This window comes from Saccostrea cucullata, unplaced genomic scaffold (assembly GCF_032062105.1).
Source record: "Saccostrea cucullata isolate Sc308-1 unplaced genomic scaffold, CSIRO_AGI_Scuc_v1 ctg90, whole genome shotgun sequence".
NCBI lineage: Eukaryota > Metazoa > Mollusca > Bivalvia > Ostreida > Ostreidae > Saccostrea > Saccostrea cuccullata.
This window is the reverse complement of record NW_026940868.1, coordinates 27,678-42,921: the sequence shown is the minus strand read 5'-3', so window position 1 is coordinate 42,921 and position 15,244 is coordinate 27,678. Positions and strand designations below refer to the sequence as shown.

The 15,244-nt window shown below is 33.8% G+C and overlaps 1 protein-coding gene across 3 annotated transcripts in view; it reads right to left on the bottom strand.

Annotated features, from left to right (window-relative positions):
- Positions 1-14,743, bottom strand: part of LOC134256518 (protein prenyltransferase alpha subunit repeat-containing protein 1-B-like) — a 48,444-nt gene extending 33,701 nt beyond the window's left edge. Inside the window, exon 1 of one of the 3 annotated variants that reach the window (XM_062739170.1) lies at positions 14,673-14,743. In XM_062739170.1, the coding sequence (XP_062595154.1) occupies positions 14,673-14,743 (71 nt within the window). Of the gene's footprint in view, positions 1-5,985; positions 6,046-12,218; positions 12,242-14,672 lie in introns of those variants that run through there. The other 2 variants (XM_062739171.1, XM_062739172.1) reach the window with 2 other exon arrangements.
- Between the last annotated feature and the right edge of the window lie 501 nt (positions 14,744-15,244).

Sequence of the window (15,244 nt, the reverse complement as noted above, 5' to 3'; positions counted from 1 at the left end):
GAAGTGACATCATAAGAATGAAAAATAATATATCAGGTTTGATTGATGTCCAATCAGTCCTGAAAGTTTCATGAAAATCGATCGAGCCGTTTTCGAGAAATCGCGTGCACAAAATCGGTAAGAAAAAAAAACAATAATAAAAACTAGAAAAGAAACTCGTTGCGAGCAACGAGAGATCTTCCGTCCGATTCTGAAAAAAACCCGCAAAATTGAGCTGAAAAAAGTGATAAAACTTGTTATGAAAACAAAGGGCATTGAACCCGGGTTGTTAGCATGAAAATCCAAACCGCTTACTATTACTCTATAAGAACCAAAGCTCTAAATGTTCTTGTATATACTTCTGCAACAGTACATTTGTTTTCGAATAATGAAAGGCAGGTCACTATTCATGATTTTGTGTCAAACACCACGAGTAAATCTTCGCGCTTTTTCTTTGGAATGTTCCATTAAATAGGTGTGATAGCTTCGATGGAAATGAAACAAGAACGTTCTTATAGCTTAAATTTCAAGGTTAAGAAAGTATATTTAGCATATTTACAAATTCCAAATCGTATATAGATAAATAATACTAAATCAGTGAATCTGGTAAACTTTTTACCTTTTTTTTTTTTTTTTTTTTTAAATTTCCTGTTCATCCTCACTAAGAACATATTGATAAAAGCATGCCTACTACAGTCAGGGAATCAGATAACATTTATGTTCAATAATTTAAATCAGATCTTTGAGATAAGAATGTTAATATGAACTCCATTCAACGATATTTTGAAAAATGATTTTCTTATTTTTTTTCTTTTCTATTAGTTAAATATGACACAAGTCTGCATGAGCAAAACAGTGGTTACGTTTAATACTTACTATGTACATCCATATTGTTTCTTAAAAACTATTACTTATACCTATGATTTAAAATCTAATTTTCCGAAACAAAAGAAACTAGGTATCGTATTTCATTTGCACATTTAGTCTTTTCTTTTTCTACTTTGAGAACCAGCCAAAACCAATTATAGAAGACGTTTCAGACGACCAAGGATTAAACCATAGTTTGCCATAGAATTATAACGTAACAACGACGTGAGAATCCAAGTATTCCTTTACATTTCATTTATCCTATTTTACTTTCATTTAAGCAAACGCTCAGCTGACTTCGTAAACCCTGAATTGCGAAATGTCGGAAATGACAGAGACAGCCGCCATTTTGGACCCGCTTCAGATTTTTAAATGTTAATATCTAGAGTTTGGATTTATCAATATTCAAACAAATAATACAGTAAGCATTGAAAGAAAGGTTTCTATTAACATTCCAAAAATAAATGAAAAATATTGAAAAACAAAAAAGTTAGAAAATACGGACTTTTTAATTTCGCTTCCGATAGCAACCGGAAGTAGTAACGACGCACAAAAAGGTGATTCCGCAAATCTAGAAGTGATCATCTATCATCTCTAATAAGTCTCCAGTTAATATCTTAAGCCGTTTTTGAGAAAAAGGGGAACAAAAATCCGTTTTAAAATCAGAAAACTGTCAATATCTTGGAACCGAAGGTGAGTATTCCAAATTTTCCTTGTCATGCCACAACTTCATATAATGACGCATAATTTCTGAAAGTTTCATTGAAAACCACTGAATAGTTTTCGAGAAATCGCCTGCACAAAATTTTGGGGAAAAAAATAATAATAATAATAATAAACAGTAGAATCACTAGAAGGTCTTCCGTGAAGACGGAAGACCTTAATAATAAAAATAGTGGAAAAGAAACCTAAGAATAACAAGAAGGTCTTCCGCTGAAGACGGAAGACATTAACTAGATGAGATCTTGTTGCGAGCAACGAGTAGGTCTTCCGTTGAATTTATCGATAAGATGAGATGTGATTTTGACTGAGATATTCGTAATAAGGTAATTAAATTAAGTTTTCCATCATTAAATTTAATTTTTCTTATTTATATCACAATATTTTGAGCATCTTTAGTTCAATATGGCTTATAATTAAAATATTCCTCCTTTTTGAGATGTAAAGCATCCAAAATATAGAATTTTGGCCCCTTGCGACCCCTTATTACGCAACAGAAACATGTAATCAAAATTCTATAAAACGTTGTTGCAAAGCGTTAAGATGAATATCTTTGCTTGAGTAATGTATTACAAAATATTTATCATTCATGAGCTAAAGATGAAAGATTTTTGGCCCCCTTGGCCCCTAATTTGAGGATTCAGCCCCTTTTTCTTGATTGTAAATGAAAAGTCTTGTGAAATCAAAGACTTTTTGTTCAACATCTATTCAGAGATTTCTTTTCGTTCTGGAGATATACTGAATGGAAATATTCAACGGCTACCCCTCCAAGTCCTTAATGGGGCCATTTTACAAAAAATTGAAGTATGTATATTGTTTAAAACATTATTCTGACTATCTTTTGTTCAATATTGCTTCTCAAAATATTCGCCCTTTTCGAGATATAAAAACTCAAAGATTTAGCATTCTGACCCCTTGTGACCCCTAATTACGTAATATATGATCAAAATATTTTAATATAGTTGCAAATGGTCAAGGTATTTTTTGCTTCAGTAATGTGTTACTAAGTATTTATCTTCCACATGAGATTCATCTTTCCTGGCCCAGTGGTTCTTGAGAAGAAGATTTTGAAAGATTTTCCCTATATACTCCTATGTAAAACTTTGATCGGCCATTGTGGCCCCACCTTACCCCGGTGGGCCATGATTTGAACAAACTTGAATCTACACTACCTGAGGATGCTTCCATATGAGTTTCATCTTTCCTGGCCCAGTGGTTCTTGAGAAGAAGATTTTTAAAGAATTTTCCCTATATACTCCTATGTAAAACTTTGGTCGGCCATTTTGGCCCCGCCCTACCCCCGGGGGTCATGATTTGAACAAATTTGAATCTACACTACCTGAGCATGCTTCCATATAAATATGATGAATTATGGCTTTGTCATTCTTGAGAAGAAGAATTTTCCTATATATTTCTATGTAAAACTTTGGTCGGCCATTTTGGCCACGCCTACCCCCGGGGGTCATGATTTGAACAAATTTGAATCTACACTACCTGAGCATGCTTCCAAATAAATATGATGAATTATGGCTTTGTCATTCTTGAGAAGAAGATTTTTAAAGAATTTTCCTATATATTTCTATGTTAAACTTTGGTCAGCCATTTTGGCCCCGCCCTACCCCCGGGGGTCATGATTTGAACAAATTTGAATCTACACTACCTGAGCATGCTTCCATATAAATATGATGAATTATGGCTTTGTCATTCTTGAGAAGAAGATTTTTAAAGAATTTTCCTATATATTTCTATGTAAAACTTTGGTCGGCCATTTTGGCCCCGCCCTACCCACCCTGGGGTCATGATTTGAACAAATTTGAATCTACACTACCTGAGCATGCTTCCATATAAATATGATGAATTATGACTTTGTCATTCTTGAGAAGAAGATTTTTAAAGAATTTTCCTGTATATTTCTATGTAAAACTTTGGTCGGCCATTTTGGCCGTGCCCTACCCCCGGGGGTCATGATTTGAACAAATTTGAATCTACACTACCTGAGCATGCTTCCATATAAATATGATGAATTATGGCTTTGTCATTCTTGAGAAGAAGAATTTTCCTATATATTTCTATGTAAAACTTTGGTCGGCCATTTTGGCCCCGCCCTACCCCCGGGGGTCATGATTTGAACAAACTTGAATCTACACTACTTGAGCATGCTTCCATATAAATATGATGAATTATGGCCTTGTCATTCTTGAGAAGAAGATTTTTAAAGAATTTTCCTATATATTTCTATGTAAAACTTTGGTCGGCCATTTTGGCCCCGCCCTACCCCCGGGGGTCATGATTTGAACAAATTTGAATCTACACTACCTGAGCATGCTTCCATATAAATATGATGAATTATGGCTTTGTCATTCTTGAGAAGAAGATTTTTAAAGAATTTTCCTGTATATTTCTATGTAAAACTTTGGTCGGCCATTTTGGCCCCGCCCTACCCCCGGGGGTCATGATTTGAACAAATTGAATCTACACTACCTGAGCATGCTTCCATATAAATATGATGAATTATGACTTTGTCATTCTTGAGAAGAAGATTTTTAAAGAATTTTCCTATATATTTCTATGTAAAACTTTGGTCGGCCATTTTGGCCCCGTCCTACCCCCCGGGGGTCATGATTTGAACAAATTTGAATCTACACTACCTGAGCATTCTTCCATATAAATATGATGAATTATGGCTGTGTCATTCTTGAGAAGAAGATTTTTAAAGAAATTTCCTATATATTTCTATGTAAAACTTTGGTCGGCCATTTTGGCCCCGCCCTACCCCCGGGGGTCATGATTTGAACAAATTTGAATCTACACTACCTGAGCATGCTTCCATATAAATATGATGAATTATGGCTTTGTCTTTCTTGAGGAGAAGATTTTTAAAGAATTTTCCTGTATATTTCTATGTAAAACTTTGGTCGGCCATTTTGGCCCCGCCCTACCCCCTGGGGTCATGATTTGAACAAATTTGAATCTACACTACCTGAGCATGCTTCCATATAAATATGATGAATTATGGCTTTGTCATTCTTGAGAAGAAGATTTTTAAAGAATTCTCCTGTATATTTCTATGTAAAACTTTGGTTGGCCATTTTGGCCCCGCCCTACCCCCGGTGGTCATGATTTGAACAAATTTGAATCTACACTACCTGAGGATGTTTCTCCATAAGTTTCATCTTTCCTGGCACAGTGGTTCTTGAGAAGAAGATTTTTAAAATATGCCACCAAATTTTCATTTATTCCCAATTATCTCCCCTTGAACGAGGGCGTGGCCCTTCATTTGAACAAACTTGAATCCCCTTCACCCAAGGATACTTTGTGGCAAGTTTGGTTGAAATTGGCCCAGCGGTTCTTGAGAAGAAGTCGAAAATGTGAAAAGTTTACAGACAGACAGATGGATGTCGGACAAAATGTGATCAGAAAAGCTCACTTGAGCTTTCAGCTCAGGTGAGCTGAAAAGTTAACGCACAACGCACACCGCATGACGCACAAATGGCCAAAGCATAAGCTCTTTGAGCCTTTGGCTCAGAAGAGCTAAAAATGTAGGTCAGATCCAGCATCTGAAGCAAGTCTGGTAGTGTCCATCCCCAGATGCATCATCCATGCAAGTTTGGTCAGGGTAGGGCTTATAGTTCCTTTGGAATGGACCTGCTCCAAAAACTTTAACCTGGTCACTCATCTAGAAAATGTAGGTCAGATCCAGCATCCGAAGCAAGTCTGGTAGTGTCCCTCCCTAGATGCATCATCCATGCAAGTTTGGTCTGGGTAGAGCTTATAGTTACTTGGGAATGGACTTGCTCCTAAAACTTTAACCTGGTCACTCATCTAGAAAATGTAGGTCAGATCCAGCATCCGAAGCAAGTCTGGTAGTGTCCATCCCTAGATGCATCATCCATGCAAGGCTGGTCTGGGTAGAGCTTATAGTTACTTGGGAATGGACGTGCTCCAAAAACTTTAACCTGGTCACTCATCTAGAAAATGTAGGTCAGATCCAACATCAGAAGCAAGTCTGGTAGTGTACATCTCAAGATGCATCATCCATGCAAGTTTGGTTCAGGTAGGGTTTATAGTTCCTTAGGAATGGACTTGCTCCTAAAACTTTAACCTGGGACGCCGACACCGACGCCGGGGGTATAGCATAAGCTCATCTCGACTTCGTCGAGGTGAGCTAATAAATAAATTTAAAAAAAAAATTGATAATTGCTATTCAGGTTTCATGTAATCATGAAATAAGTACAAATAAATATTGAAACTTTAGGAATTTGTTTTAATTATTCGAAATACTGTCATTGTTGTTGATATCATGTAATTACCTGTAAAATATGATTGAAAAATTGCAATGACTTAATTTACATACACTTCCAGTATCTATAAACAGTAGAACATTGATGATTGGAACTGAAAATTCCAGATTTTATTTACTTTCTATCTCTCGAACCCCTCGAATCTCGAACTTTTCTTGCGGTCCCTTCAACTTAGTGAGATCTCGAGTCACCTGTATTTGAAAATTATCACTGCATCAAAGTGCGATTTTGCACACACCCCCCAAAAAAAAAGATAATTAAAGAAATAAATTTCATTTGTTAGCTATAAATAAAGCTACTTCAGGTAATTAAATAAAGCTATGTAGGTAATTCTACCTGGGTATATGCTAAAAGTACTGATTCAGTGATTGAACTGGACCAGCTTTATTATAATACAGGTTGGGAACACTTCACCTTTAGCGAGATCATCTCGCTAAATCGTGATTATCCCTCTTTAGCGGAAGAAAAACATTACCTTAAATGGGTATTTTGTTGTTTTCATTATAAAATAATCAAAAATCCCGTGCGTATTTAAATCCAGGAGAAAGCTGCATTGAAGCGTGAATTTACTACAAAAAACTGACAATATTGGCTAGAAATTTAAGACAATCATTGTTTGTTGCTTGTAAGAATAAGAGGCTGAAATCCATCGGCACGTGTAAATCATGCCTTTTTTAGCAAAGGTTTCAAGATTTACAGTCATACATGTTTTTGAAGCATATGTATAAAATATATATAGATATCCACATTATATTTGTTCGGATCTTAGCTTTCCATTCTTGTACAAAAGTTTAAAATAACGTTCCTCAGAAACCCATGATATTTGCTTCAATATTTGATCTTTGGTGGACGCTAAGAAGTACGGAAGCACAACAGGGTTGTAACGTTTGTGGAAAAGTCATGATAAAAAAAAACAAGTATAAATTGAGATGTGCATAGAATATGATAAACGGTGTTAATTAATAGAATATTGAAAACAAATTAATTAAAAAAAGGTCTATATTGAGTCTAACTGATATTGACTTACCGGTAGTAGAAATGTTGATACATTGTAAACTTGTAAATTCAGGAAAGCATGATTCAACGGCGTCGGAAAATTGGGAAAAAAAGGGGGGCTAATTCAAAGAGAACAAATTCAACCTGAAAAAACTTTTAAAAAAAGAGAATTTGACAATTGTCCAAACCTGAAAATCCTATTTTTTGCGGGTAGAGGGGGGTGTAGGTTCAAACTTTTTTTAGTTACCACTTACCCTTCTTTTCATTAACACTGAAACGTGCCTGTTAAAAGTGAACAAGAGGCCCAGGGGCCACAGCGCTCACCTGAGCACATCAGGCTTGAATTTACTCCCCCCCCTCCAGGCATTCATCATTTGAACAAACTAGAATCTACACTACCTGAGGATGATTCCATATAAATATCACTAACATTAGCTTTGAAGTACTTGAAAAGAAGATTTTAAAAGGTTTCCCTATATATCCCTATGTAAAACTTGGGTCAGCCATTTTGGCCCCACCCTAGCCCCAGGGGTCATGATTTGAACAAACTTGAATCTGCACTACCTGAGGATGATTCCACATGATTTCATCTTTCCTGGCCCAGTGGTTCTGGAGAAGAAAATTTTTAAAGATTTTTCCTATATATTCCTATGTAAAACTTGGGTCGGCCATTTTGGCCCCACCCTTGCCCCGGGGGTCATGATTTGAACAAACTTGAATCTACACTACCTGAGGATGATTCCACATGAGTTTCATCTTTCCTGTTCTAGTGGTTCTTGAGAAGAAGATTTTTAAAGATTTTTCTTATATATTCCTATGTAAAACTAGGGTCGGCCATTTTGGCCCCACCCTTGCCCCGGGGGTCATGATTTGAACAAACTTGAATCTACACTACCTGAGGATGATTCCACATGAGTTTAATCTTTCCTGGTCCAGTGGTTCTGGAGAAGAAGATTTTTAAAGATTTTTCCTATATATTCCTATGTAAAACTAGGGTCGGCCATTTTGGCCCCACCTTTGCCCCGGGGGTCATGATTTGAACAAACTTGAATCTACACTACCTGAGGATGATTCCACATGAGTTTAATCTTTCCTGGCCAAGTGGTTCTGGAGAAGAAGATTTTTAAAGATTTTTCCTATATATTCCTATGTAAAACTTGGGTCGGCCATTTTGGCCCCACCCTTGCCCCGGGGGTCATGATTTGAACAAACTTGAATCTACACTACCTGAGGATGATTCCACATGAGTTTCATCTTTACTGGCCCAGCGGTTCTGGAGAAGAAGATTTTTTAAAAATGCCATTAATTTTTAACAAATTCATGATTATCTACCCTTGGAAAAGGGCGTGGCCCTTCATTTGAACAAACTTGAATCCCCTTCACCCAAGGATACATTGTGCCAAGTTTGGTTGAAATTGGCCCAGTGGTTCTTGAGAAGAAGATGAAAATGTGAAAAGTTTACGACGACAACGACAACGACTACGACAACGACAGACAACGGACAAATTTTGATCAGAAAAGCTCACTTGAGCCTTCGGCTCAGGTGAGCTAAAAACATGTTACCTGAAATACTTTTCATAACTATACGAAATTAGAGAAAACAAAAATGCGAAATTGTTGGAATTACTGCTTTTAAAGTATTGTTATAATTTAAAGAAGTATGCCCTAGGTATTCATATTTTAATGATATAAATTCCTAATGTTTTTACCGAGTGGCAATGAACAGTTCTTCGTTTGAGGACACTTTAATTGCTTTGGAAACATATGTTGGGATCCTGCATAAGTTAACATGTGTAAATTTTAATAGGGAATCAGATACTTTCCAATTATAGGCTACATGAAAGAACACAGACCAGGTGGTATTTTTATATATTTAAAAAAAGGGGGGGCTTCTGAAAAATCTGCCCCCAAAAATTAAATAAATAAAAAAAAAAATGCCAAAAGTATTGATTGTTTATTGTTAAATGCCGAGTCTAACAGAACTTATAATTTAAAAAAAGGGGGGTTCTGAAAAATCTGCCCCAAAAAATTAAATAAATTTTAAAAAATGCCAAAAGTATTGATTGTTTATTGTTAAATGCTGAGTCAGCAAAATATCAGCCGTATTTTGGCGGCGGATGAATACTGCTAAAGGTATGCTTTATTTTGAAAAAAATATCTACGAACACTGCAAGGAATACATGTACTTCGAAGTTTACATATTATCAGTCAGGGGCATAACTCAAACAAGTTATAAAAAAAATAACTTAAATAAGTTATTTTACATTATTTTACACACACAATTTTTTTTTTTGAAAATAACTTAAATAAGTTATTTTTATATCCTATTTGGACATTGATTTCTTGGAAATTTTGTGTTTCCTGCCAATTTGCATTGCATTTTGGGATTCCATTATGTAATACTAGATGGAGATCACCGACTCCAGTGGAGAATTGGTGAGGAGGTGGAGATAAACAGCATTTTACTCCTTATTTTGTGGTTTTATCCACATGGTGTATATGTCCAATTTTTATCATTAAATAAAAAAAATTCCCCACTTTTCCCAAGACTTTGAACACTTTTCCTGCATTGAGGAAGGTTTAAATTTAGTCAAACATTTGTTTTTGTCTTGGTGCACGAGCAAAATCCTTTGGTACACGAGGTGTGAAATTAGGGACGAATGACACAAAATAACTTAAACAAGTTATTAATTTATTGAAGCTATTTTGGAAAAATAACGTGTTTGAGTTATTAAGAATGGGGAAAAGTAGGTCATAGCAAAGAGAAGTAACTCATTGAGACAAAAAAATAACTCATTTGAGTTATTTTTGAAAATAACTTGTTTAAGTTATGCCCCTGACTGTTTATTATACCTTGTAATTGTTTTAATGAGTTAATCAGAGAGGCTAATGTTACCTTTACATCACAGGCCTCTGGATTGCATAAAAAAAATTTTGTGTGTAAAAAAAAATAAAGGTATGGAATTCTTACACTGGGTACCCAATTTCGCTAATAAAATATTTTTTTATTCAAATGCTCTAAAATTCTACTTTCTGTTTAAATCTATTCATAGATAAACATTCTTCATTTCTACCAAAGCTAATTCCGAAATTCCATATATTTCTCGAGATATTCTGAAATCAATTCATAATGTTGTTTGTGACTTAGTAAGATCATATGATCAAATTAGAGAAAAACCTTGTAAAGCTCGAATGCAAATGAGCAAACATTCATCAAGTTTAGAATAAATTCCAGGGAAAATTTGTCCCGTCGTTCGGCTTATCAGTTACTGTAGCTCTTCAAAGGCCCAAGCTGATGTCGAGTAAAATCAAAGTACTCAGAAGTACAGAGAGCCGGGCTCATTTACAGAGTAGAATGAATTTCTTACATGAATCACGTTTATATTCTGATGAAAAAATTATTTTATAACTATCAATATAAATGATAAGACACTGACAGTGAGTTTTTCAATCGAATCCTAATACCATGGTCTGATTTTGTCAGAATCAGAATTAATCTGGTACCGCAGCTGAATGTAAACAAACAGGCCAGTCTGGTTCCCTCTCCTGCTTTACCTCGTATGTGTAGAGAACTACGGTAACACTGATTATCAAAAATCCTTACGCTAATGAACTATGTTCTTTGACTTATGAAGTTTTCAAAGTCTTTACTGCTAATGCTTATTTTATATAGAAAAACTTCGTTTTATTTTTGTTGCTTTATTTAGCGTTTGTATTATCTCAAAAGCGGTTGAGAATAAGAACTATATTTTTGCACGTAACTTTAAAATGGCGACTATGGGGTCAACATCCTGCCTTGAACAGGATCACATAAGCCGGCAATTGCTCTTTGAGCAATAAGCCCGGCTAAAAATTAAGGTCAATTATGGAATTGATTTCAGAATATCTTGAGAAGTATAAGGAATAAGGAATGAACTTTGGTAGTAATGAAGAGTGTTTATATATGAATAGATATGGGTAGAAAGTAAAATTGTAAGGCATTTGATTTAACAGAATTTTATTGGCAAAATAAGGTACCCTATGAGTATGAAAAGAGTTCCATACCATTATTTTTTTTTCAACATCTGAATTTTTTTTTTTAAGCGATCTAAAGGCCTGTGCTTTATATATAAGCGATGATCAACCGTTTATGAATAGCTTCCTATTAGAAGTAGTGCTGGGTATCGCGACAGAAAAATCGTATCGCGATATATTGCAATATTATATTTTGTACTGCAATATATCACGATATAAATATTTAAAAGATTTTTGCTTTTCGTCAAGGTTAAATGAAAACACAAACTTACAATTAACTCACAATTACATGTATTCTCAAGTTGATTCTCCAATTGCCTGATCGCATTGTGTCGGCGCAAGTGGCAATATAAGTTTTTTTGTAGCACAACTTGTTGAATTCAATTAAGTTGTAATACTCAAATTCAGCTTTAACATGAAGGGGTTTCAATTAACACCGACAAAACTCTTTCAATTAAAATGATTGTGATTTGAAAATGGTTATGTCTATATCTTTTACCATGCCAGATTAGAATCTTGGTATATTATACATTTAAAGAAATCTAGTCACACAACCTATCTATAGTATTTTTTCCTAGCACCCCCCACCCTACCTATCCGTCCATCTACATGTACCATCAGGCATCTCTCACCGTCTAAAATATCACGTTTCCAATATAACTTTTACAGTCATATTTTGAGACAGTGCAATAATTTAATCATTTTTAGGGTTGATTAATTTACGTAGGAAGAGAATTTAAAATTGAGACTGAAAGATTTTTTTTTATTTCACGGATTAAATATACAGAAGAATTAATACATCTGTTAGAAGATCCTGGAAACTCTGACGAGTGTAGCAAAGAACCAATGAGGGCGCTTCTTACAGTAAGAAGGTGGGGCTTAATATCAGTCAATCAGGGGATTTGAGAATCTATAGCCTAGCTAGCTCACCAAAAAGATTTTGTGTCAAGATCGTCATGCCCTACGGAAAGTCCAAAGTGATGTATTAGAAAAAATAAGGTAAACGTACAATTACAATAATCGTATATCCGAAGTAAGTTTAATTGTACTGACAATTATCACCTGTGGTCCTACGTAGGAAGGTTACACTATTCTAATTTCCATGATTTGCAGCAGTAGAGGCAATATTCTGAAGCAAATTCATCGAGATGAGACACTAAATATTTATCGAATGGGTTGACATTCTTCCGGATTTTCCTTTTTCTGAAGTTAACACGATTACAGTTTGAATCGGAGTACAAATCTCTGTTTTCCGAGATGTATTTTCTCCCGCTAGAGAGGTATAATCGCGATTTAGCGAGATGATATCGCTAAAGGGGAAGTGTTCCCTACTTGTTATACCAGCTTTATTCTTGAGATTGTCCTAATTTTCTCAACCAGGGAGCCATAGTTCTGCAGCTTACCATGCTTACGCACGGCCTGCCTAATTGAAGACCTACGGGTAATTGAAGACCTAGAGAAGACCTACGGTAGACCTACAAAAATGTGGGATATATACAGCAAAACTGATGTAATATTCTGATTAGGCATGTCCTAAATATCTAAAATACACAAAAAAGTTTTATAAAAAGAAGTTTTAAAGTGTGTTTTTCAAGCTCGGTAAGGGGAACTATTTCTTCTCTTAGACAACCTACGGCAAGAATGATAACTCTGGCTGACTTGCCTTGTAAACTACAACACGCTCATTTATATTGTGAAGTTTATAGGAAGAATATGAATATGGAAAAAAAAAAAAAAATCCAAATGATTTTGTTGAGTTTTTCAATTAAAAATTATGATAAAGAAATAATCTGGATTATGAATTTTGATGAAGTTAAAAATATAAATAATTATCATGATTATTTCATTTATCAAATTAATATTCTACTTAAAATCTATAGTTATTATTTAATAGATATTGTAATTCTTTTAATAAGTTTTATGGGATAAATATTAGATATTCAAGTTCAAATTATTGATATGTATGCTGTGGATTTGTCTCTATTAACCAATATCACTCTGAACTAATGGCTTCGATCTTCACTTATGTGTTGTATACACAGGCTCCCTGAGGATATATCCGTGTTTTGATTGCAATTATCAACATACCCCACTTCCTCTGATAAATGTTAATTTGCAGTCAACAGAGCAGAGATCATATTTAAAAAATAATTATATTTATTAAATATCTTAAAAATGATAGCAAGAATAAACATATAAATAATTTTGCATTTATTCAGAATATAACTAAAATAAAGTACGTTTTGAATATTTTTTTCAATTTTCAAAATAAAACATTTATATGACACTCAGGAGGAAAATTTAATAATCTAAATGTATATTTCTAGATAACATGCTGTATGCCAAGAAATACATACTATAATATGAAACATTAGGTTTTATTTATTTATTTATTTTTTTTTATTTTTTTTTTTTTTACATTTGGAGCCAAAATATATGCAGTATATCAATCTTGAAGATACCCGGTATATCATTAATTAAATTGAAAGAAAATATACACTTTTTAAAATTGAATAAAATAATTAACATGCATGTTATCACACAAAAGAAATGCATGCATATTTTGAATAAAAATTATGATGCTTTGACACATGGGAAAAACGAAAGATTTTAAAAGTAAATGTGTCTGACAGTGTGTTCTTTTTGAAAAGTGAATTTTATTAATGATCAACAGTTCAAACCTGAAAAAAATATTAGGCCAAAAAAAAAAAATTAATCAATAGTTTCTCAGGCACCGCCGCATCAGTTCAAAAACGGCCGCATTGATCAATTTTATTGACATATTGAAAAGGGAAATAACTCAATTTTCTATTTTTCCAAGTTGAAAAAGAAAATCGAGTTACTGCCCTTTTCATAAATGCTAAGAAAGACGTTTTTATTAGAAAAACAATATCTTTCTAAATTTATAGTATTTTATAAATTAACTTTTAAATAAATGTTTTGAATAACATTATTTAAAGTTGAATATATATTATTTACTAATTTCAAAGAACAAAACTTAAGAATTAGTAGATATTATCATTTTATTGAACAAATGACTTTAAAAAAGGTGTAGACTAAATCCTGCTTCAAAAAAAAAGCCTGCCTGCTGCATTGAATTCTGATTTTTTTGGCCTGAGAAACTATTGATTAATTTTTTTTTGGCCTTACACTATCTATTTACAAACACATAAAATACTGAATATTAGATAATTATATACATGTGTATGTACTTATAATGATTTTATGATTGATCATATGATAGTATTATAAATTATGTAAAGTGTATATGTCTCTGCTTTGTAAAGTTTAAAAAATTTTACTGATTTTAATAACTTAATTTTTTTTTTAACAGAATAAAATTGTATCTGACTGACTATTTCATTTTTTTTTATCTTTGATGTATATTTATCTAAAATATCTCCAATTATTCTTTTCCGTCCTTTAATATTATTTATCTAATTATATTTTTCTGATAATTACATTTTCTTGATATGTTTTGGTGAACAGCTGATTTGTTATTTACGCGAGTTATCATTCTTGCCGTAGGTGGTCTAAGAGAAGAAATAGTTCCCCTTACCGACTTAAAAAATACACTTTAAAACTTCTTTTTATAAAACTTTTTGTGTTTTTTATATATTTAAGACATGCTTAATCAGAATATCACATCAGTTTTGCTGTATATATCCCACATTTTTGTAGGTCTTCCGTAGGTCTTCAATTACCTGTAGGTCTTCAATTAGGTATTCCTGCTTACGCATGATCTCAACTCTGCATGGTATTAAAACTCTAAACAGAAAGACAGACAACTCTTACATGTCTGGATCTCGTCTAAATGCACTGTTTAAGTCTGAGAGTAATCTACATCCTCTGCTGTCACTCGCCATCTTTGTTTTGATCACGTGATAGGCGGTGCGTCGATTTACCCAAATGGACCCAAAAGAACCCAATAGGAACCCAAAAGGATCCAAAAGGAAATTACAATGAAGCGCATTGAAGTGGTAAAATTTTTCGTTTGGACGAAACGTTCTGAGTCATGTTTTGAACGTCAATTACAACATAATGACACGCCCATATTTTTAGAAGCGAGCATGAAATATTCGTCGTAATGTTTTAGGACACCCCAATCTTCACGACAAGCAATATGAGTTACACTGAAAATGGAGCTTTAAAAAATAAGAAGAGAGAGTTAGACACTCCCAGCTTCTGTAAAACACAAATTGCAACGAATATGTATATATTTTTGAACTTATCATGTCTATTGAAGTTACCACAACACATGGTTCGGTCGAACACGTGTTTACTCGGTATTTATTTAGACCGTCAATTTCATTGGCTATTATATTTATGGAAAACCTGTTCTACAGGTATTCGAATAAACAAATTGA